Here is a 25,550-nt window from a genome sequence, read left to right as displayed (position 1 = left end):
TGCATTTTGAGAGGGTCTTGAATAAGCTAAGTACCCAATAGACAGAGTAGCATAATTTGTCTGATTCTCTCTCACAATGGTATGAGAACAATGACTTATTACTTAAAGTGGATTCTAGCATCAATCAACATTTTCAGTCACACTGAAGGACAAGTGGATAAACAGGTTTATGTCAAGCCCTGCAAGTCTCATGGAATGTAGATATTGAACACCACACATTGGCTGCTACTGTAGGCTGAATGACAGAACAGCTATTTCCATGTTAAAATGTTATGGGATGTATTTTCCTCCATTGTTTTTGATAATAGGCGACTCTGGTAGGCCTATATTATGATCAAATAGCCACAGAGCCTACTGGGCCACTTAAAACTAACTTTAAGTGGGTACAGCCTCTATGTTCACAGTAAACGTGCACCGGAAGTTGCACAGAATTGTCAAAACTTTCAAATTGCCGCTCAGCTGAATTTTTTTTGTACGAACATTGGTTGACTACACACTCCAAAGCCTGTGGTTTGATAAATGGAAAGCAGATCTGAAAATAAGCTACATATACAGTTGAAGTCGGAAGTTCACATACACTTAGGTTGGAGTCATTAAAACTCATTTTTCAACCACTCCACAAATTTCTTGTTAACAAACTAGAGTTTTGGCAAGTCGGTTAGGACATCTACTTTGTGCATGACACAAGTAATTTTTCCAACAATTGTTTACAGACAGATTATTTCACTGTATCACAATTCCAGTGGGTCAGAAGTGTACATACACTAAGTTGACTGTGCCTTTAAACAGCTTGGAAAATTCAAGAAAACTATGTCATGGCTTTAGAAGATTCTGAAAGACTAATTGACATCATTTGAGTCAATTGGAGGTGTACCTGTGGATGTATTTCAAGGCCTACCTTCAAACCCAGTGCATCTTTGCTTGACATCATGGGAAAATCAAAAGAAATCAGACAAAACCTCAGAAAAAAAATTGTAGACCTCCCCAAGTCTGGTTCATCCTTAGGAGAAATTTCCAAATGCCTGAAGGTACCACATTCGTCTGTACAAACAATAGCACGCAAGTATAAACACCATGGAACCACGCAGCCGCCATATTGCTCAGGAAGGAGACGCGTTCAGTCTCCTAGAGATGAACGTACTTTGGTGCGAAAAGTGCAACTCAATCCCTGAACAGCAGCAAAGGACCTTGTGAAGATGCTAGAGGAAACAGGTACAAAAGTATCTATATCCACAGTAAAACGAGTCCTATATTGACATAACCTGAAAGGCCGCTCAGCAAGGAAGAAGCCAGTGCTCCAAATCCGCCATAAAAAAGCCAGACTACGGTTTGCAACTGCACATGGGGACAAAGATCGTACTTTTTAGAGAAAGGTCCTCTGGTCTGATGAAACAAAAATAGAACTGTTTGGCCATAATGACCATCGTTATGCTTAGAGGAAAAGGGGGAAGCTTGCAAGCCGAAGAACACCATCACAACCGTGAAGCACGGGGATGGCAGCACCATGTTTTGGGGGTGCTTTGCTGCAGGAGAGACTGGTGCACTTCACAAAATAGATGGCATCATGAGGCAGGACAATTATGTGGATATATTGAAGCAACATCTCAAGACATCAGTCAGGAAGTTAAAACTTGGTCGCTAATGGGTCTTCCAAATGGACAATGACACCAAGCATACTTCCAAAGTTATGGCAAATTGGCTTAAGGACAACAAAGTCAAGCTATTGGAGTGGCCATCACAAAGCCCTGACCTCAATCCTACAGAAAATTTGTGGGCAGAACTGAAAAAGCGTGTGCGAGCAAGGAGGCCTACAAACCTGACTCAGTTACACCAGCTCTGTCAGGAGGAATGGGCCAAAATTCACCAATTCACTTATTGTGGGAAGCTTGTGGAAGGCTACCCGAAATGTTTGACCCAAGTTAAACAATTCATAGACAATGCTAGCAAATTCTAATTGAGTGTATGTAAACTTCTGACCCACTGGGAATGTGATGAAAGAAATAAAAGCTGAAATAAATCACTCTCACCTATTATTCTGACATTTCACATTCTTAAAATAAAAGCGTTGATCCTAGCTGACCTAAGACAGGGAATTTTTACTAGATTAAATGTCAAGAATTGTGAAAAACTGATAAATGTATTTGGCTAAGGTGTATGTAAACTTCCGACTTCAACTGTATGTATGTGTGTGTGTATATATATATATATATAACTCAGCAAAAAAATAAACTGGTGTAAAATATGAGGAGATGCACTGCAGTACTTAATGCAGCTGGTGGCCACACCAGATAAGGACCGTTACTTTTGATTTTGACACCCCTTTGTTCAGGGACACATTCAATTTATGTTAGTCACATGTCTGTGGAACTTGTTCAGTTTATGTCTCAGTTGTTGAATCTTATGTTCATAGAAATATTTACACATTTTAAGTTTGCTGAAAATAAACGCAGTTGACAGTGAGATGTTTCTTTTTACTGAGTTTAGAAGGGCCTCACTGAAGCGCTCAGTGACTCTCTCAACGTGGCACCGTCATAGGATGCCACCTTTCCAACAAGTCAGCTCGTCAAATTTCTGCCCTGCTAGAGCTGCCCCGGTCAACTGTAAGTGCTGTTATTGTAAAGGGGAAACATGTTGGAGCAGCAACGGCTCAGCGTGAAGTGATAGGCAACACAAGCTCACAGAAAGGGACTGTCGAATGCCGAAGCACGTCCTCGGTTTTAACACTCATTACCAAATTCGAAACTGCCTATGGATGCAACGTCAGCACAAGAACTGTTTGTCAGGAGCTTCATGAAAGGGATCAAGCCTAAGATCACCATGCACAATCACCTTGCTTTAGCAGCAAAGGGGGGAGCAACCATATTAATGACCATGATTTTGGAACAAGATGCTCGACTAGCAAATGTCCACATACTTTTGGTCATGTAGTGGTCTTAAAATTCAAAATCAAATAGCAAAACAATCCGTGGTATGACCTTCTAAAACAATTCCGTATAGCTTAATAAACCCCCCCCTGCTTAGACAGGTCTTAGACTCTTATGGGTTTAAGTCTCCATGAAGGTTTCTGAGGCGGCAGTTATGAGAATAAGCTACAAGTTAACAGTGTGGTTTTTATAAAGAAAGCAGTTCTGAAAGTATATAGTCACTGTAGATGGTAATTGTTACGTGTCCACTCAATTACCACCACTTTACTCATTCATGAAACCCTTTTAAGATGGATCGTAAAGACATGTTAGACAACTGAATGGCCTCTCCATGACCTGTCTTCACACATAGGCTCTGTCTGGAGCTGGGAGGCTTGAAAGGCTGTCTGGTCTAGTCTAGAAGGGAGGAGATGGGCCTCAGTGTACATGGGGTTAGGGTGGTTGGTGTGTAGCCTTCTTAGGTAATGTCCGGGCAATAAAGCAGAGTGCTTCAGTTTACCTGATCATGGGACAGCTTTAATAAATGTGTGAGGGGATTTCAGGTCCTCCCAGCGTAGTGCCTACAGCAGAGTCTAGTAATGAAAAGCTGCTAGACAGATGAAAGATTCATTGAGGCATTCCATCCCTATAAACGCATATTAGCCTGCAGGCATACAGCCATGGGGAGCCCAGATCAGGTTACACACACATAACTTTGTTTATGGAAGTCAGCTAGTGTCCCCATCAGACTTGACAAATGGACTAAATCAGGGTTGGCGAGAGGTCCCACACACCTGAAGGCTTGGATGAAAGCCAACATTCTGCTTTCTTAGAACAGTGTTTTCCCAGTGATGGGTCAGGCAGTGGACTGTGGCCAATCATTACCTGGTCATGAACGATTGAACTGGGCAATGTTTTGTTAATCTAAAAGGCCAAAAGAACACCTGAAAAGCTTTAGGTATAAAAAAAAAAATGCATTTTCAAAAACAGTCGATCAAAAATCTGCATTTTAAACCATTTGACCTGGGTTCCATATCGGAAGGCAACAATAGTTTTGCGCTTCAATAGAGGGGCGTGTAACTAGTTTTCATCACACAAAATAAATGAATGCAAAACAATAGCTTTGTTTTCATTAGATTACAACAGAAGCGCAAGTTACCGCAAGGCTATTTGGCTAGCAGCAACACATAATTAAATGAGCAGCATTTCATTACTAGACTATATAATGAATGACAAAAGTATTTTTTGCAAAGACTATGCATGGCCGTGATGTTTACCATAGAAAAAAGGTAACCAGCTACATTTCCCAATGTTTTTTATTATTATTTTTATTTCACTAGCAAGTTGGTTAAGAAAGCTTTTTTGTAGAGTGTTTAACACATTCCGGGGAGGGGCAGCTGAGTATAAGACTGTATAATCGGCATATAAAAATGGATGAGAGAGCTTCCTACTGCCTGAGCTATGTTTTTGATGTAAATTGAGAAGAGCGTGGGGCCTAGGATCAAGCCTTGGGGTACTCCCTTGACAGGCAGTGGCTGAGACAGCAGATGTTCTGAATTTATACACCGCACTCTTCGAGAAAGGTATTTAGCAAACCAGGCCAAAGAGCCCTCAGAGACCCACCAGCCATCCTACAATCTAAGCTTGATGCCCTCAATCTCACACAAATTATCAATGAACCTACCAGGTACCACCCCAAAGCTGTAAACACAGGCACCCTCATAGATATCATCCTAACCAACTTGCCCTCTAAATACACCTCTGCTGTTTTCAACCAAGATCTCAGCAATTACTGCCTCATTGCCTGCATCCGTAATGGGTCAGCGGTCAAACGATCTCCACTCATCACTGTCAAACGCTCCCTGAAACACTTCAGCGAGTAGGCCTTTCTAATCGACCTGGCCCGGTACCCTGGAAGGATATTGACCTCATCCCATCAGTAGAGGATGCCTGGTTATTTTTTTTAAATGCCTTCCTCACCATCTTAAATAAGCATTCAAGAAATTTAGAACCAGGAACAGATATAGCCCTTGGTTCTCTCCAGACCTGACTGCCCTTAACCAACACAAAAACATCCTGTGGAGTTCTGCATTAGCATTGAACAGCCCCCGTGATATGCAACTTGTCAGGGAAGTTAGAAACCAATATACACAAGCAGTTAGAAAAGCCAAGGCTAGCTTTTGAGCAGGAATTTGCTTCCTGGAACAAAAACTCAAAAAAGTTCTGGGACACTGTAAAGTCCATGGAGAATAAGAGCACCTCCTCCCAGCTGCCCACTGCACTGAGGATAGGAAACTGTCACCACCGATAAATCCACGATAATTGAGAATTTCAATAAGCATTTTTCTACGGCTGGCCATGCTTTCCACCTGGCTACCCCTACCCCGGTCAACAGCACTGCACCCCCCACAGCAACTCGCCCAAGCCTTCCCCATTTCTCCTTCTCCCAAATCAAGTCAGCTGATGTTCTGAAAGAGCTGCAAAATCTGGACCCCTACAAATCAGCCGGGCTAGATAATATGGACCCTTTCTTTCTAAAATGATCTGCTGAAATTGTTGCCACCACTATTACTAGCCTGTTCAACCTCTCTTTCGTGTCGTCTGAGATTCCCAAAGATTGGAAAGCAGCTGCGGTCATCCCCCTCTTCAAAGGGGGGGGGGGGCGGGAGTCACTTGACCCAAACTGCTACAGACCTATATCTATTCTACCCTGCCTTTCTAAGGTCTTTGAAAGCCAAGTCAACAAACAGATTACCGACCATTTCGAATCCCACCGCACCTTCTCCGTTATGCAATCTGGTTTCAGAGCTGGCCATGGGTGCACCTCAGCCACGCTCAATGTCCTAAACGATATCTTATCCACCATCGATAAGAAACAATACTGTGCAGCCGTATTCATTGACCTGGCCAAGGCTTTCGACTCTGTCAATCACCACATCATCATCGGCAGATTCAATAGCCCTGGTTACTAAAATGATTGCCTCGCCTGGTTCACCAACTACTTCTCTGATAGAGTTCAGTGTGTCAAATCGGAGGGTCTGTTGTCCGGGCCTCTGGCAGTCTCTATGGGGGTGCCACAGGGTTCAATTCTTGGGCCGACTCTCTTCTCTGTATACATCAATGATGTCGCTCTTGCTGCTGGTGAGTCTCTGATCCACATCTACGCAGACGACACCATTATGTATACTTCTGGCCCTTCTTTGGAAACTGTTAACAACCATCCAGACGATGCCATACAACTCTCCTTCCGTGGCCTCCAACTGCTCTTAAATACAAGTAAAACTAAATGCATGCTCTTCAACCGATCGCTGCCTGCACCTGCGCGCCCGTCCAGCAGTGACTAGCATCACTACTCTGGACGGTTCTGACCTAGAATATGTAGACAACTACAAATACCTAGGTGTCTGGTTAGACTGTAAACTCTCCTTCCAGACTCACATCAAACATCTCCAAACCAAAGTTAAATCTAGAATTGGCTTCCTATTTCGCAACAAAGCATCCTTCACGCATGCTGCCAACATACCCTCGTAAAACTGACTATCCTACCGATCCTCGACTTCGGCAATGTCATTTACAAAATAGCCTCCAATACCCTACTCAATAAATTGGATGCAGTCTATCACAGTGCCATCCGGTTTGTCACCAAAGCCCCATATACTACCCACCACTGCGACCTGTACGCTCTCGTTGGCTGGCCCTCGCATCATACTCGTCGCCAAACCCACTGGCTCCTTTGGCTGCCTCTCCTTCCAGTGCTCTGCTGCCAATGACTGGAACGAACTGCAAAAATCTCTGAACCTGGAAACACTCATCTCCCTCACTAGCTTTAAGCACCAGCTGTCAGAGCAGCTCACAGATTACTGCACCTGTACATAGCCCATCGATAATTTAGCCCAAACTACCTCTTCCCCTACTGTATTTATTTAGCTCCTTTGCACCCCATTATTTCTATTTCTACTTTGCACATTCTTCCACTGCAAATCTACCATTCCAGTGTTTAACTTGCTATATTGTATTTACTTCGCCACCATGGCCTTTTTTTGCCTTTACCTCCCTTATCTCACCTCATTTGCTCACATTGTATATAGACTTATTTTTCTACTGTATTATTGACTGTATGTTTGTTTTACTCCATGTGTAACTCTGTGTTGTTGTATGTTTCGAACTGCTTTGCTTTATCTTGGCCAGGTCGCAATTGTAAATGAGAACTTGTTCTCAACTTGCCTACCTGGTTAAATAAAGGTGAAATAAAAAAAAATAAAAAATAAGAGACCAATACTCCTTAACCGGCCCACAAGATTGGAATGGTCTACCGTATCAAAAGCTTTGACCAAGTCAATAAAAATAGCACAACATTTCTTAGAATCAAGGGCAATGGTGACATTGAGGACCTTGAGGTTGCAGTGACACATCCATAACCTGAGTGGAAACCAGATTGCATACCAGAGAAAATACTATAGACATCAAGAAAGCCAGTCAGTTGATTATTGACACGTTTTCCAACACACACAAAATCCTCTAGCACCTCGGACTCAGTGACTGCCTGCATGGAGAAACTTTATAACAGGGCAGGCGAAAAAGAGGGAGGAGCATTGGGGCTAGTCGCATTAGAAATGGTGGGAGGTGAGGAAATGTTGGACGGGCAAGGAGGCATGGCTGAGTCAAATAGGAATCCTGACTTAATGAAGTGGTGATTCAAGAGCTCAGCCATGTGCTTCTTGTCAGTAACAACCACATCAACGTTAAGGGACATGGGCAGCTGTGAGGAGGTTTTATTCTCCTGGTCTTTAACCATACTCCAGAACTTGTTGGGGTGAGACCCACAGAGAGAGAACTGCTCTTTTTTAAATTTTCGCCTAAAAATGACATACCCAAATCTAACTGCCTGTAGCAAGGATATGCATATTCTTGATACCATTTGAAAGGAAACACGTAAGTTTATGGAAATGTGAAATTATTGTAGGAGAATATAACACATTAGATCTGGTAAAAGATAATATAAAGAAAAAAACAACTGTTTTTTGTATTTTTTTTGTACCATCATCTTTGAAATGCAAGAGTAAGGCCACAATTTATTATTCTAGCCCAGGCGCAATTTAGATTCTAGCCACTAGATGGCAGTATATGTGCAATGTTTTAGACTGATCCAATGAACCATTGCATATCTGTTCAAAATATTGTATCAAGACTGTCCAAATGTGCCTAATCTTCAAACAGTAGCATGGTATTCTTTCACTGTAATAGCTACTGTAAATTGAACAGTGCACTTAGATTTACAAGAATTTAAGCTTTCTGCCCATATCAGATATGTCTATGTCATGGGAAATGTTCATGTTACTTACAACCTCATGCTTATCACATTAGCCCACGTTAGCTTAACCGTCCCGTGGGGGAACACCGATCCTGTAGAGGCTAACTTGTTATGGATAGGGGGCAGCATTTTCACATTTGGATGAAAAGCGTGCCCGGAGTAAACTGCCTGCTACTCAGTCCCAGTTGCTAATATATGCATATTATTAGTAGTATTGGATAGATAACACTCTGACGTTTCTAAAACTGTTTGAATGATGTCTGTGAGTATAACAGAACTCATTTGGCAGGCGAAAACCTGAGAAAAAAATCCAACCAGGAAGTGGGAAATTTGAGGTTTGTAGGTTTTCAACTCTTGGCCTATCGAATACACAGTGTCTATGGGGTCATTTTGCACTTCCTAAGGCTTCCATTAGATGTCAACAGTCTTTATAACCTTGTTTGATGCTTCTACTGTGAAGTAGAATGAGAGGGGAATGAGTCAGAGGTCTGCCAGAATGCCTTGAGCTCGTGACGCTCGTTCACGTGAGAGCGAGCTCTGTTCCATTGCTTTTCTGAAAACAAAGGAATTCTCCGGTTGGAACATTATTGAAGATTTATGTTAAAAACATCCTAAAGATTGATTCTATACTACGTTTGACATGTTTCTACGAACTGTAATATGACTTTCGTCTGAACTTTTGCCTGGACCTGCCCGCACGTCGTGAGTTTAGATTGTGTACTGAACGTGCGAACCAAAAGGAGTAATTTGGACATAAATTATGGACTTTATGGAACAAATCAAACATTTGTGGAACTGGGATTCCTGGGAGTGCATTCTGATGAAGATCAAAGGTAAGTGAATATTTATAATGCTATTTCTGACTTATGTTGACTCCAACATGGCGGATATCTCTTTGGGTTGATTTGTCGTCTGAGCGCCGTACTCAGGGTATTGCATGGTTTGCTTTTTCCGTAAAGTTTTTTTGAAATCTGACACAGCGGTTGCATTAAGAAGAAGTATATCTTTAAATCTGTGAATAACACTTGTATCTTTTATCAATGTTTATTATGAGTATTTCTGTGATTTGATGTGGCTCTGTGCAAATTCACGGGATGTTTTGGAGGCAAAGCCAAATGTAAACTGAGGTTTTTGGATATAAATATGAACTTGATCGAACAAAACATACATGTATTGTGTAACATGTTGCCCCGGGAGTGTCATCTGATGAAGAATATCAAAGGTTAGTGATTCATTTTATCAATATTTCTGCTTTTTGTGACTCCTCTCTTTGGTTGGAAAATCGCTGTATGCTTTCTGTGACTAGTTGCTGACCTAACATAATGATATGTTCTGCTTTCGCCGAAAAGCTTTTTTGAAATTGGACACTGTGGTTGGATTAATGAGAATTTTATCTTTTAAATGGTGTCTAATACTTGTATGTTTGAGAAAATTGAATTATGAGATTTCTGTTGATTGAATTTGGCGCCCCGCAATTTCATTGGCTGTTGGCGAGGGGTTCCGCTAGTCCTAGACAGGTTAATTCACCCGTTTCCATACATGTTTCATTTTAAAACATTTATCTTACAAAAGGAGTTTAATCTAACTGCTTAACTATTTATCTGTACATGGAATTGTATTTGTTGTTCTTTTACAAATATTTCCCTAATCTTTACAGGAAAATTCCACGGGCACTATCTGATGGGTGGAGACATTTCACTGCAGCTAATGTAGAAGGAAAAGCTGTGTACATTTGCAAATACTGTGCCAAATCATATGTGAAGAATGCAACAAAGATGCAGAATCATCTGGCCAAGTGCATAAAGTTCCCTCCAATGATCACAACAAGCAACCTCTGACAAAAGTCCCTGTACTTCAATTTGAGGTGAAAATGATGAATCAGACACCTTATTGATAGCAACAGCTCATGGTCCTCATGGAATCAGATTTTTTTTTGACTCAATGGAGGAACGTAGTCAGAGAAATGCTGATGAATGTCTTGTTCGAGCTGTTCACCTCTTATGCTCACAGGCAATATGTATTGGAAGAGATTTCTGAATGTTCTTTGCCCAGCATACATCCCTCCAACCAGACATGCTTTATCTACTCATTTGCTGGATGCAGAGTTCAACAGAGTTCAAGTGAAGGTCAAGCAAATCATAGAGAAAGCAGACTATTGCAATCATCTCTGATGTGTGGTCGAATATTTGTGGGCAAGGAATAATTAACTTAATCATCTCTACCCCTCAACCAGTATTCTACAAAAGCACAAGCACAAGGGACAACAGACCCACCGGTCTCTACATTGCAGATGAGCTGAAGGCAGTTATCAATGACCTTGGACCACAGAATGTATTTGCTCTGGTGACAGACAATGCTGCGAACATGAAGACTGCTTGGTTAAAGTGGAGGAGTCCTACCCTCACATCACACCCATTGGCTGTGCTGCTCATGCATTGAATCTGCTCCTCAAGGACATCATGGCACTGAAAACAATGGATACACTCTACAAGAGAGCCAAGGAAATGGTTAGGTATGTATAGGGTCATCAAGTTATAGTAGCAATCTACCTCACCAAGCAAAGTGAGAAGAATAAGAGCACTGCATTTAAGCTGCCCAGAAACACCTGCTGGGGTGGTGTTGTCATGTTTGACAGTCTCCTGGAGGGGAAGGAGTATCTCCAAGAAATGGCCATATCACAGTCTGCCGATATCGACAGCCCCATCAAGAGGATCCTCCTGGATGATGTATTTTGGGAGAGAGTGGTAAGCAGCCCGAAACTTATAACAGTAGCCATTGCACGGATTGAGGGAGACAATGCCATCCTGTCTGATGTTCAGACTCTGCTTGCAGATGTAAAAGAAGAAACCCATACTGCCCTGCCCACTTCACCGTTGCTCCAAGCAGAGGAAACTGCAGTTCTGAAATACATCAAAAAGCATGAAGACTTCTGCCTGAAGCCCATACACGCCACAGCGTACATGTTGGACCCCAAGCATGCTGGCAAGAGCATCCTGTCTGGTGCAGAGATCAACAAGGCCTATGGTGTCATCACTACCGTGTCTCCCTACCTTGGCCTGGATGAGGACAAGGTTCTTGGTAGTCTGGCGAAGTACACTTCCAAGCAAGGGCTTTGGGATGGAGATGCAATATGGCAGTCGTGTCAACATATCCTATCAGGAACTTGGTGGAAGGGACTTCGTGGATCTGAGGCTCTTTCCCCTATTGCCTCCATCATCCTCCAAATCCCACCAACATCAGCCGCCTCAGAGCGCAACTGGTCCTTGTTTGGGAAAACACACAAAAAAAGCACGCAACAGGCTGACCAACACAAGGGTTGAAAAAGGGGTGGCCATCCGGGCAAATGAGGCTTTTTGAGCCTGACAACGAGCCATCCTCAACAAGGTTGGAAAGTGACAGTGAAGATGAGGCCTCAGAGCCTGATGTTCAAGAGGTGGACATTGAGGAGGTCCAGGGAGAAGACATGGAAGCCTGACAGGAAGACAACCAAAGCTTTAGTTTCTAAACTATCATTTTACAGATGCATGTTGAAAATGTTTTTGGGAAATGCGATGGGGATCATTCAATATTCCCTTTAGTTGTTCAGTGAAATCAGCCCATGTGAAGAGTCAACTCATTTAATTAAATTTCGTAACGAAATTGTTTTTTTAATTTATATTTGAAGGATTTAATCATTTGCAATTATGTCTACCTATGATAAGGTAAAATGTTTGTCTCCATATGATTTGGTAAATATATCCAATGCAAAAAACATCTACATTTAATTGGTATATTAATTTGCATATATTCCCGTTAATTCCTACGGTAAGTTTCCACCTCTGAATATTCCCCAAAATGTGCAACCCTACTGCTGATCGAATGCCTGTTCGTGAATGCAGGAATTTAATTGGTCTAAAGACAAGAGCAAAGATCTCTCATCCGAGTGGAAGTACAAAATTAGTCAGAAGCTGAGCAGAAATTACAATAAGAAGCATTTTAGATCGGAGTTTACAAAACGCAGCAAGAGCTTTCTGCGTTCTCTTTTCTTTTTATGCGTGAAAAATGCAGAACTCTGTATTACAGCGACCCCTGTTACACAGATAAAGAACAGTGCACATTCAACACTGATGTGCACAATAATGACTGAGTAATAGTTGCATTAATATGAGGCAACTCACGGGGATTGTTCATATGAGATGACAACATGCTCTTCACCAAACCAAACATTTATCCATTCTCTACAGGACTTTTGGTAGGCCGTCATTGTAAATAAGAATGTGTTATTAACTGACTTGCCTAATTAAATAAAAAATAAGGACGATAAAGGTTTGAGATGGAAAGTTAGAGGGAGCATAAATGAAGGCGAAAAGGCAAGAATATATTGAGAGTCAAAGCAACAAAAACATTTACGAGCAGTTTGATTTAGTTATATGCTTTAGGTCTGAATCCTGTGGAGATAGTGGAGATATGCCTCACTAAGTCAGTCACATGCCACTGTCAACATCATCTCTGAAGAATGGAGGGGGCTGAAGAGAGAAGGAGGAACGGGAGGAAGGAAGGGGAGAGAGAGGGTGGATGCATAGAGGGCTGAAGGGGGACTGGATGGGTAGAAACCGGTTGTACTTCACACAGAAGTTAGAAATGCCTCTGTCAGGAATCTGACCCATTTCACATTCAAACAAGCATTGAGCTCAGGAGCGCACTGAGCATGTGCAGGATTGTCTCTGCACTGAGCGACAGGGGAGGGGCCTGGTCTGTGTCAGCAGTATCTCCACAGGCTGTGTTGTCAGTGTGTGTGTTGTGTGGGGTCTGTGCTGGTTCTGACAGGCTGAAAGTGAGTCAACATAAATATACATGTACTGAATGGGGTTAACCTCTGCTGTGCGTCTTGTCCTTTTCCCTGGAAAAGCAGACAGCCCGTCTGAGCCTGTGCTATCGTTGGGCCTTTGGCTTGGCCAGAATCACCCTTAGCTACAGCTACTAAGCTAAAGCAGAATGCTGCAGCCCTTTCACTATAAGGAGTAGAACAAGAAACAGCACTACAGAGTTACAGAAGACGCAGAGTCAAAAAATAAACTCCAGGGGGAAATGAAAGTGTTATTGACTGTATTCAGGTGGTCTATTTAACTAAGGCCCGAAGCCAGGTCAACATCTAATAAATAAATAACGCTTTTAGAAGAAATCAGGCCCGGCCTCTTAAAGGGGAAACATCCGTGGCTGTGACTCAGGGAGACTGAATCAGCGAGGAAATCACTCTGGCTGTGGGCCACGAGAACAAAGTCTACTGGAATGCAAAGACAAACCAGTCACCGGTGTTGCGTGGACCTAAGGAACAGTACTGGGTCCAGTAGGCATGAAACGATTTAGAAACGGATCAACAAGAACAAAGACTGAATATGACAATTTCAAAAAGCTTTGCTGCTTTTTGGACTAATGAACAAGACCCTTACATTCAGAAAGGGGTAGGTCCATCCTGAAAGAAAATATATTTTCAGCTCTGTAAGATTATATTCTATTGGCAACGGGATAGATCTCAAAGAGTAAATGCCAGCAACTCATGACTAAGGAGATAAGGCCCATCATAAATACAAAGGGAGATTGCAATAGTGTAAGCAGCAAATGTCAGGAGAATTATTCTGTTTCCCCTATAGTCATTTAGCAGTGGCGGGCCGAGAAATACTCCAAGAAATATGATGCAAAAATGTTTTGACATACTTTTTAATTTTTTTTTAATAATAATTTGAGATGGTAAAACATTGTCAGTGTAAACTTAAACTGGATGTAAAGTATGAAAAGATAAAGGAGCTATATATATTTTTTTAAATAAGATCTTCTTTGAGAACTATCAATCACCAATAAAAACTAGACAGCCTGAGGAAAAAAAACAAAAATAAGTGTCATGTATGGGGGACCCATTGATTTTGTTAGAATGTTTGAGTCACAGATAGCATAAGAACACGGCATGGCAAAATGTGTAGAATTGCACGAAATCTGCTTTAAAACCGCAAAATTGTGTCTCCGTGGCCAAGACGAGGACCTTTAAAATCTTTGGTCAGAGACCGTGCATGCAATTGGCCACGCCCACGCCCCATGCTAATGGCTGCTGAAAAAAATTATAAGGGAAACATTGTTATTGGACTGTCCATTTCCCTTTTAAGAATGAGTTCTACGATTACAATGGACCACTCTATCCATCAAGAGATCCTTACTTTGATGGATGTAATTTATATGGAGTCTACAGCTCGCATTCATGGAGCTAAAGACACGTTGAACTAGTGATGCACCGATATTACATTTTTGGCCGATACCGATATCCGATATTTTCCTTGCCAAAAAAAGCGATACCAATATTTAAAATTTTACCGGCCTTAAGCATTCTAGTACAGTTAAATAGTTGACACACACATGGACGCAGCGGTCTAAGGCATGGCATCTCAGTGCAAGAGGCGTCACTACAGTCCCTGGTTCAAATCCAGGCTGTATCACATCTGGCGTGATTGGAAGTCCCATAGGGTGGCGCACAATTGGCCCAGCATCATCCGGGTTTGGCCGAGGTATGCAGTCAAGGTAAAAAATAATATGTTGTTAAATGACTTGCCTAGTTAAATAAAAGGTTACACACACACACACTGACCCCCCAAAAAATCCCCATTACCAGTAAAACAATCAAAACCTATTTCTTTCACTTACTTTCTGTTTCTTTGTTCAGTCGTTTCATTCTCAAACAGGATTTCTATGGAATACCGTTTGGGTTGTTGCGTGTCAGAAAAGATACACGTCAACTAAGCTTGTTGACCAATCAGGACTGCATGTCACATAATAATTAAACACATTCATGAATTGTTTACGTAGTTATTACACAATCACTCGTATTTCATATGTAAGAACGATTCATCGATACGTACAGTTGAAGACGGAGGTTTACATACTCTTAGGTTGGAGTCATTAAAACTCGTTTTCAACCACACCACAAATTTCTTATTAACAAACTATTGTTTTGGCAAGTCGGTTAGGACATCTACTATATGCATGACACAAGTCATTTTTCCAACAATTGTTTACAGACAGATTATTTCACTGTATCACAATTCCAGTGGGTCAGAAGTTTACATACACTAAGTTGACTGTGCCTTTAAACAGCTTGGAAAATTCCAGAAAAGATGTCATGGCATTAGAAGCTTCTGATAGGCTAATTGACATCATTTGAGTCAATTGGAGGTGTACCTGTGGATGTATTTCAAGGCCTACCTTCAAACTCTGTGCCTCTTTGCTTGACATCGTGGGAAAATCAAAAGAAATCAGACAAAACCTCAGAAAAAAAATTGTAGACCTCCACAAGTTTGGTTCACCCTTGGGAGGAATTTCCAAAATGCCTGAAAGTACCACGTTCATCTGTACAAACAATAGTATGCAAATATAAACACCATGGGACCACGCAGCCATCATACCGCTCAGGAAGAAGACGCGTTCAGTCTCCTAGAGATTAACGTACTTTGGTGCGAAAAGTACAACTCAATCCCTGAACAGCAGCAAAGGACCTTGTGAAGATGCTGGAGGAAACAGGTACAAAAGTATCTATATCCACAGTAAAACGAGTCCTATATTGACATAACCTGAAAGGCCGCTCAGCAAGGAAGAAGCCAGTGCTCCAAATCCGCCATAAAAAAGCCAGACTACGGTTTGCAACTGCACATGGGGACAAAGATCGTACTTTTTAGAGAAAGGTCCTCTGGTCTGATGAAACAAAAATAGAACTGTTTGGCCATAATGACCATCGTTATGCTTAGAGGAAAAGGGGGAAGCTTGCAAGCCGAAGAACACCATCACAACCGTGAAGCACGGGGATGGCAGCACCATGTTTTGGGGGTGCTTTGCTGCAGGAGAGACTGGTGCACTTCACAAAATAGATGGCATCATGAGGCAGGACAATTATGTGGATATATTGAAGCAACATCTCAAGACATCAGTCAGGAAGTTAAAACTTGGTCGCTAATGGGTCTTCCAAATGGACAATGACACCAAGCATACTTCCAAAGTTATGGCAAATTGGCTTAAGGACAACAAAGTCAAGCTATTGGAGTGGCCATCACAAAGCCCTGACCTCAATCCTACAGAAAACTTGTGGGCAGAACTGAAAAAGTGTGTGCGAGCAAGGAGGCTAACAAACCTGACTCAGTTACACCAGCTCTGTCAGGAGGAATGGGCCAAAATTCACCCAACTTATTGTGGGAAGCTTGTGGAAGGCTACCCAAAACATTTGACCCAAGTTAAACAATTCATAGACAATGCTAGCAAATTCTAATTGAGTGTATGTAAACTTCTGACCCACTGGGAATGTGATGAAAGAAATAAAAGCTGAAATAAATCATTCTCTCACCTATTATTCTGACATTTCACATTCTTAAAATAAAGTGGTGATCCTAACTGACCTAAAACAGGGAATTTTTACAAGGATTAAATGTCAGGAATTGTGAAAAACTGAGTTTAAATGTATTTGGCTAAGGTGTATGTAAACTTCCGACTTCAACTGTATGCTATGATGCTGGTAAAGTTGTCTCGCGCACCTACAGTGCTGGTCATAAAAAAAACGAACTACCTCATGGATGCAAACAATGTTCTTCAACAAAAACATAATCTGTTTCAGTAGCTATATAGTTAGCTAGCTAACTATATAGCTAGGTGTCATCTAAAATAACCCTAATTTATAAGACAGTTCTTATTTGATTAATGGTGGTTGGACCCATCTACGTGAAGCTAGCCACAATAAGGATTAGCCACAATAGTGGACTTTGCGGTTAGCCATCAAAATAAAAGAATTGCATAATTCTGTCAATGTCATTGACAGTGATGCAATTGAATACACAATAGTAGAATTATGCCATAATTGAATAGATCATGCTAAACGAGGTTGGAATGTTATATAAAATCAAAAGACAATAATTTGTTCATTTGACAAATCTGTTGAAATCACACTGGATGTATTATACTTTAGAATTGCATTGGGGGCATAGTTATTTCAATGTACAGCCTTACCTATGGATTGTGGATCAATGACATGGGGTATCAGCCTACTCAATGACACCCAGAGAACATTAGCGTCGTAGCTCTTATTGCGGGACCCTGAAACAACTGTAAATTGAACAATATTTATTGTCAACTTGTGTGTATTGAACACTATTCCCGAGGAAAAACAATACTACGTGGATGTTTTGGAGTCTAACTGAGGATGACTTTGGGAAAAAATAGCTTGGGTATTGAGTAGACTGATAACCCATTTCATTGATCCCCAATCCTTAGGTAAAGCTGTACAGTACAATATGAATGTCAATACTGCTGCCAATGACTGGAACGAATTGCAAAAATCACTGAAGTTGGAGACTTATATCTCCATCACTAACTTTAAACATCAGATATCTGCGCAGCTAATCGAATAGCCCATCCAATCTACCTACCTCATCCCCATATTGTTTTTATTTACTTTTTGCACACCAGTATTTATACTTACTCATCATCATCTGCACATCTATCACTCCAGGGTTAATTTGCTAAATTGTAATTACTTCGCTACTATGGCCTATTTATTGCCTTACCTCCTTACACCATTTGTACACACTGTATAAAGACTTTCTATTGTGTTATTGACTGTACGCTTGTTTATTCCATGTGTAACTCTGTGTTGTTGTTTGTGTCGCACTGCTTTGCTTTATCTTGGCCAGGTCGCAGTTGTAAATGAGAACTTGTTCTCATCTAGCCTACCTGGTTAAATAAAGGTGGGGAGAAAAAACACAATAGGCTAACAGGGGAGGTGATTTCACACAGTCACAGTCCCGCGATAAGAGCTACAATGATAATATTTGCGTGAATTCTAATATGGCATGATTCCACCAATTGTAACCTTCTGCATCACTTTCAAATAGGTACTTTTATTTTGAAGGCAAACCTCAAATTCCACTACTGTGCCTAATCCTTCTTGTGGCTAGCTTCACAACACATAACCCGGGCAGGTTGAGCCTCACTAGCCAGATGAAGCTAGCTGGCTGCTTATAACGTTAGCTTTGGGCAACAGGGTTATGTAGCTGGCTTGCTATTTATTTTCATGAATTGAAGTTCAATTTCAATAGGCAAACAACAAGTGGCTACCCACCTAATACTTACAAGGATTCCTAAATCATTGCTAAGAATAATGAAAATGACTGCAGTTTCTACTGGTCATTGTTTTCAGGCTGGTTTTATTGATGCTAGCTAGGTACCAAGCTAAAACAAGCTAGCTACCCCAGACATTGCGGTCAAACAAATTATGCTTTATTATCAACGCGGTATTGTTTACACACCATTCGTGGCCGGTGTTTGCTTGTTTGCAGACTTTTTTGTACAGCTTTGACAGTGCTACTGATAGTAGTGGTGGCAGTTGGCTTGCACATGCAAATTCAGAATAGAACTATGTTATTTGACTTATCAAAGTAAAAGCTAACTAGACATCGGGCCGATACTGATGTTGGCATTTTTAGCTAAGATGATACCGATTTTGGCATTTTTAGCTAATACCGTCCATTTACATTTACATTTACATTTAAGTCATTTAGCAGACGCTCTTATCCAGAGCGACTTGTAATATGTTCACCGATATATCGTGCATCCCTACTTTGAACCAATGGCTTCAAATGGTCCAGTGTTCACTGGATTTGCAACACCACAACTGAAGGGATAACTATGACTGATTGACAGACCCTTAGGTGTTTAACCGGTGACAGTTACAATGTCCAAATGCCCCAAATGTGACTCAGACAGCATAAAGGCCAATAGTCACCGCAGAAGAAAAGAAAGGCAGACTTTTGGGCCTAGCCTGACTTGGCAATATGAGCAGCCTCGTCTCATAGACTAGACATGACATAGTAAATGTAAATCGGGAAAGTCAAATGTTTGGTATGGCTACATAAGGCAGATGGTTACTTAATTAAGGCAAAAACATAAGTAGGGTGGTTGGTCAGCATGGATGGGTGGGCATATAACGCAAACGTTTAGCAACCCAAAGGTCACGTGTTCGAATCTCATCAAGGACAACCTTGCAACTTAATTGAACCTTTATTTAACCATTTTAGTTAACCCTACACCTAACCTTAACTCAAAGCTAACATTAGCCAACTAGCTAACATCAGCGGTAGCCACCTAGCCAACAGCTACAAATTGGAGATCGTAACATACTGTACTTTTTTCAAATTCGGAATATATTGCACAAATTGCAATTTGTAACATATCACATGAAATGGATGAGGAACATCCACAAATTAATATATACCATACGAAACTCAACATACAGTATCCTACTAATGATTTACGTACAGAATAATACAAAATGCTCTGAGAACAGGTTGAGATGAGACTAGTATATTCTTCTCATAGATTTTGTAGGTTATGAGTGACTCAACAGGTTTTGTATGGGTCTGATTAGGGATCAACCGGTAACCTTTAAAGAGACAATTTTGTAAAAACTGGGCTTATCAGTGGTGCTCTTTCATATCAGTATTCATGGAGGGAAATGAGGATGCAAGTTTGTTAAACTACATAGATAGTATTGAGATGTAGCCCAGTCTTACCTGCAGCTCACACCATGCCACCTCCACTGTGGTCTCTGTGTCCAGGCCCTTGTAGACCGTCTTGAAGGAACCACGTCCAATCTCAATGTCAAACTTCAGGAAACGCCCATCCGGCGACGTTCCCACCGCTTTCGTCTCGGCTTCCTCAATGTCATCTTGCACCTTCTTCTCCGCCTCTCTCAGTTCAGCCTCTACCCGGGCTTTCTCCTTCTCTTCCTTATCTGCTTCCCTCCCCTCTCCTTCACCCTCTCCTCTCTCCTTCACCTCACTCTCAGGTTCAGGTTCTGTTGTTTGGCTCAGAGGTTGGGCAGCTAGACTGTTTGCTTGCTGAGCCACCACTGGTTCCCCATCACAGATATCCTGTAGAACAGCAGCCTTCTGCTCTACAGACACCACATCCACCTTGACTCCACCTTCGCACTCAGCCAACTCCTCCCTCACAGTCACACGGGGTGCAGGTCTTGGGGTGGGGAGTGCACCAGACTGACGGGGCGCGACATCTCGTACGCGGGGTACCAGGGGTGCAAGGACAGGGATTTTACTGGGTAAGGGGAGGTCAAGGGCTGTGGCGTTGGAGTCGCTGATGACGCTGCGACGGAAGAATGGTCGATGTTCTGCGGCGCAACGGTCGCGCTCCATGGTGTGGTGGCGCCGCCTCACCTCCGCTGCCATCCGTTCACCAACAAGCGAGTCCGAGCCAGACCCGTTGTTTCCGTTACCATTACCACTCTTGGGAAGGGGAGTCAGGAACTTAACCATCTTGTTGTTGGGCTTTTCCGACATCCCACCACCCCCAACGATAGTGAGCGGATATGATTCAACAAAGAAAAGAAAACTCAAACTTCCTCCATAAAGGCTTTGGAAAGAAATGGAAATCTATGTGGTCAAAAAAAAAAAATCTGACTGACCAATTAAAACAGGAGCTTGTTTTGCAAATCTCCCTCTCCTATTCCTACCTGAGTGACTGCTGCTTAAATACAGTTATTAGGTATACAGGGCTCAGAGTCTGGGTGGAGGATGGGGGGGGTGTTCTTTTGTAAATAGAAAAGAAGAGAACACTGTCACAGAACAGGGAGCGCTGCCAACACACGAGACCCTTTAGATCCACACCATCCATCCTGCAAGACACAGGGTACAGCTGCAATCCAGCATAAGGAGCCACCAGAAGGGAGGGGGAAAGAGCTAGACTCAGCTCCAGGCACCAAGCCTCACTGTGCAGGCAACGACAGGCCACACACTCCCAGCAGAGATCCAGTGTCACTGCAGGGGGAAAGAAACAGGGACAGATGAGATCAGTACAGCAATGAAATTTAGGGGGAAAGGGGCAAACTGGTTTAACTGTGTGAGGGGGTGGTCAACAAATCTGGAATTCCTGACTTAACAGGTAAAATTCCATCACTGACTGCAAAGAGAGGTTGGAGAGGAGTGTCTGATTAAAATCGTTTTTAAGAAGCAGTACAAACTACAAAGTGAATTTTCAGTATTTATATATAAACAAGATGTGTCCCTGTCATGGTGGTCAAGTGCAGACAGTTCTCATGCTTTACAATACACAGCAAACCAAGTGTACTACTACGTAACTAAATATCATAACACACATAATACAATAGCTTCACTAGCTTGTGGTGCAGTCACGCTATTCAAAATATTGCCCATTTATTCCAGCTGGCTGATCAATTCTGTGTGCTACGGCAAACAGTGCCTACAACCGACCATAACTTGTCGATACTTCCTCAATTCCCGATTTGGAAGACGGACGTTTAGAAGACAGTCTATGTCTAGTTGCAGGGGGTTCTTTTGAATTTAGAAAATGCTCTGTTATTAAACTGTTTCCATTTTTCGCACCATTAAGTAATCCAACAATGTGTATGCCACCTTCTTGTCTATTTTAAATCTCTCATTGATTGGGACAGGTGGGTGTCCATCCCAAAGTGCTGCATATCATTATGACACTCACCTGTCTCGATAAATGAGAGAAGATTTCAATTAGAAAAGATGGATAAATTCATTTAATAACAGAGCATCTTCTAAATTCAATTATAAACTGGGTGGCTCGAGCCCTGAATGCCGATTGGCTGACAGCCGTGGTACCACAGGTATGACAAAACATGTATTTCTACTGCTCTAATTACGTTGGTAACCAGTTTATAATAGCAATAATGCACCTCAGGGTTTGTGGTATATGGCCAACATACCACGGCTCAGAGCTGTATCCAGGCCGCGTTGCGTTGTGCCTAAGAACATCCCTTAGCCGTGGTATATTGGCCATATACCACACCGCCTCCTGCTTTATTGCTTAAACAAACCCTCTGCAACTAGACTTTGGCTGTCTTCCCAAAGCCAAGTTAAGGTTGGTTGAAAATTTGCTGTGTTAGGCCAAACAGTAACAGCTAACGGAGAAACACATTAGCCCATTACAATCTGCTAGCTAGGTGTAGTCTGAATCAGTATCTGGGCAAAGAGGAGATGATTAATATGATGAGTCTCCTCTCTAGCCCAGTTAGGTACCATTCATTTTCCTATTAAAACAGCTGTGCAAGTGTTGGGTCAAAATACATTCCTTTGTCACCAAATATGGAGTTTCGATGAGCAACTGTAGTCATTTACTGTTTTCACGCCCGTGTGTACTTCCAAAAAGGGTCTTAAAACATAAGCAGCACAAAAATTGTATTGTCAGGAAAGAATATGTATTGTTTTTTTACCAAGTGTGCACGTGCTTCCACCTCTTCAGTACTTCCAATAAAATCACAAATAATCTGAATAATTAGTGACTAATTACCGCAGCAGTACAGTATCCCGAAAGATCATTGATTTTATCACCTACAACAGTATTAATATAGGTGACGTTTTTACAGTAATCTTAATGAATATGTGGATTTGGCGCAGACACATTTTTATTTAGAGATTTTTCTGAAGTATCTACCGGGCGTGACAGCAGTAAATTACAATGGCTACACAAATAATCTCCACGCGTGGGGAGTAACTAAGGTATTTTGACAATATAACGCTTGCAGAGCGGTCTAAAGGAAAACGAATGGTAGCTAACTGGGCTAGAGAGGAGACTGGTCATATTAATCGTCTCTGCTTGGATTAATTTCGGAGTTTTGCAGAGAAAATCATGTGTTACATTTGAGCACAGCCATAGCCGACACTTGACTGGCTGCTGACTGTAGATAACAAGGCTTTTAGTTTACCACAACGGCCTTAGCTACGACAAACAATATTACAGAACATGAAGCTGACGTTAACTAGCCATTGCTGGTATATACCGTTAGCTAGTTATGTCATCCATCAATGTAAACTAGTTGACATTGAAAACAGTAAACAACATTTCACACATTAACGTAGTTAATATATTTAAAATTGAAGATGTAATTTTTTTTGTCTGGACAAACGTTAGTGTTAACTTGCTCACAGGCATCATCGTTCCATGTTGGATTGCGCATTTAGCTAGTATCTAGCTAACGTTAGTGATAGTTACACTCTAATGCCTGATGATGGCGGCAAGCCAGCAGCTTTGTAGCCATCTAACTAACGTTAGTGATAGCTACACTCTCCTGCTTGATGGCGGCTAGCCGGCTAGTTAGCAGCTAGCTAACTACCCCAGCGTAACTAGTAAAAGAGCAATTGAATAGCGTCGTTTGTCAAAATACATAATCGAGAAATCGAAACGACAAAACAAATCAATACAAATACAAAAACGAACATTGAATGTTCCCCTTGACCGTTTAAAATATGTCTGATAAACGTTAGCTATGGCTAGCTGGAGCGAGGGTTCTTTGTTAACGTTATCTCCGCATAGAACATCGAATATAAGTTCCGCGTTGCCATAACTGCGATTCACTCCCCGCCATAGTAGGCTTCAACTAATATAAATACGTTGATTTGTAGTGTCATTTACCGTCGTTTGGTCAAGTTTCCATCCATAAGTAGTCTTCAAGCTGTGAGATAACTCTAACACGTTTACCAAAGTCACGGAGCCTGTTGGAATCACTGAGGTATAATAATTACTGTCGGAACGTTCCCAGATGAGGCGGGTCTTCTCTCGTGCTAGCGGAGGACTAGAACCGCCTCCTTCCCACTAACGACGGCAGTTTGATAGCTTCAAACCAGGCACTCCCCCAAATTCATCCGGCTACTAGCGGCAAGATAGCTACTGCTACGTTGTGGGTGGTCAATAGACACCACCGCTAGCGTAACTGAATATGGCGACCTCACAAGAACACTCACCTCAGTGTTGTCACAAGTAGAACATATTTGGTGTTGTCCATAGAAATAGAATCGTATTCTATAATGGATCCTATTTGTATGGCGCTGTGCAAAAGTGATGCAGCTTCGGAGAGACGATAACCTGTAAACCGATTATGAAAATGTAAACAAGAACACTCAAAAATGAAATGTAGGCGGAGTTTTAGACAGCATAATTTCCCATTAACTATAGCATCATGACTTGTTTGAGATCATGTAGAAGAAGAGTAATGACAAAACATACCATGCATGTTTGTTGCAATTGTACAGGGATAGTTAAATCGACTTTAGTTCAAGGGATAGGGGGCTTGAGGCCTCACCGTTATCATAATATAGGTTAGAAAGGCAGGCCAGAGGTAAACACTGCCCTCTGCTGATTTGACAAAGAATACAGATTGTATGTGTGAGTGAGATTGAAAAAGCTTCTTCCACTTCCCCTAACACAGTTAAATTTAAAAATAAAAAACACACAAGTGGTCATCTCCATCCTGCTACCACAAAAATATGTTCACCCTGCCACCATACAACTGGTGAATGCAAGCATTTCCCAGGACTGTGCCTCAAAACCTAATGTCTACCTGGCCCACCACTACACCCTGGACTTGAACAGCCTTTACGACCAGGTCCACCTCTACAAGGCAGCAATCACAACTTTTGCAAGGACACTGAAGGATGAAACCCTCAACCGCAGCCCCAGCACCTCACACTGGAGCAAGACACCCCACCCAGACCTGTGAGACACCCTCCCGAAGAACTTGCACCAAGCGAACCCACATCCCCAGCCGAGACGCCCCCAAACAAACCTTGGCCACACCCTATATAGGCCCTCCCAGATCAGACATGCCCCTTCTGCCCCACCCCAATAATACAGCTGCCCATGCCCCACAGGATGCATGTTATGGATCATTTTTTATTCTTTACAGGTTTTGTTCTTTTCCCATTGTCAATTAGGTCAGTATTGTGGAGTAACTACAATGTTGATCCATCCTCAATGTTATCATATCACAGCCATTCAACTCTGCAACTGTTTTAAAGTCACCATTGGCCTGATGGTGAAATCCCTGAGCGGTTTCCTTCCTCTCCGGAAACTGGGTTAGGAAGGACGCCGATTACTTTTGTAGTGACTAGGTGTATTCATACACCATCCAAAGTATAATTAATAACTTTACCGTGCTCAAAGGAATATTCAATGTCTGTTTTTTTTTACCAATAGGTGCCCTTCTTTGCGAGGCATTGGAAAACCTCCCTGGTGTTTGTGGTTGAATCTGTAAAATTCACTGCTCGACTGAGGGACCTTACAGATACAGTGCATTCGGGAAGTATTCAGACCCTTTGACTTTTTCCACATTTCGTTAGGTTACAGCCTTATTCTAAAATGGATTAAATCGTTTTTTTCCACTCATCAACCCCATAATGACAAAGCAAAAACAGTTTTTTCTAAATGTTTGCTAATTTACAGCCTCGAGTCTTCTTGGGTATGACGCTACAAGCTTGGCACACTTGTATTTGGGGAGT

The 25,550-nt window shown here is 41.9% G+C and overlaps 1 protein-coding gene across 3 annotated transcripts in view; it reads right to left on the bottom strand.

The window, feature by feature from the left end:
- The window catches only part of LOC139584579 (serine/threonine-protein kinase WNK1-like), a 68,965-nt gene extending 44,827 nt beyond the window's left edge, over positions 1 to 24,138 (bottom strand). For 2 of the 3 annotated variants that reach the window (XM_071416600.1, XM_071416602.1), the window contains exons 1-2: positions 23,689 to 23,915; positions 19,788 to 21,047 (exon numbers count right to left, since the gene is read on the bottom strand). In XM_071416600.1, coding sequence (XP_071272701.1) covers positions 19,788 to 20,570 — 783 coding nt within the window. In that variant the 5' untranslated portion in view covers positions 20,571 to 21,047; positions 23,689 to 23,915. Of the gene's footprint in view, positions 1 to 19,787; positions 21,048 to 23,688; positions 23,916 to 24,017 lie in introns of those variants that run through there. The other variant, XM_071416601.1, reaches the window with a different exon arrangement.
- Positions 24,139 to 25,550: the final 1,412 nt, after the last annotated feature.

Source organism: Salvelinus alpinus, chromosome 9 (assembly GCF_045679555.1).
Source record: "Salvelinus alpinus chromosome 9, SLU_Salpinus.1, whole genome shotgun sequence".
Lineage (NCBI taxonomy): Eukaryota > Metazoa > Chordata > Actinopteri > Salmoniformes > Salmonidae > Salvelinus > Salvelinus alpinus.
Note: the sequence above shows the minus strand (reverse complement) of the source record. Positions and strands in the feature narration are given on the sequence as shown.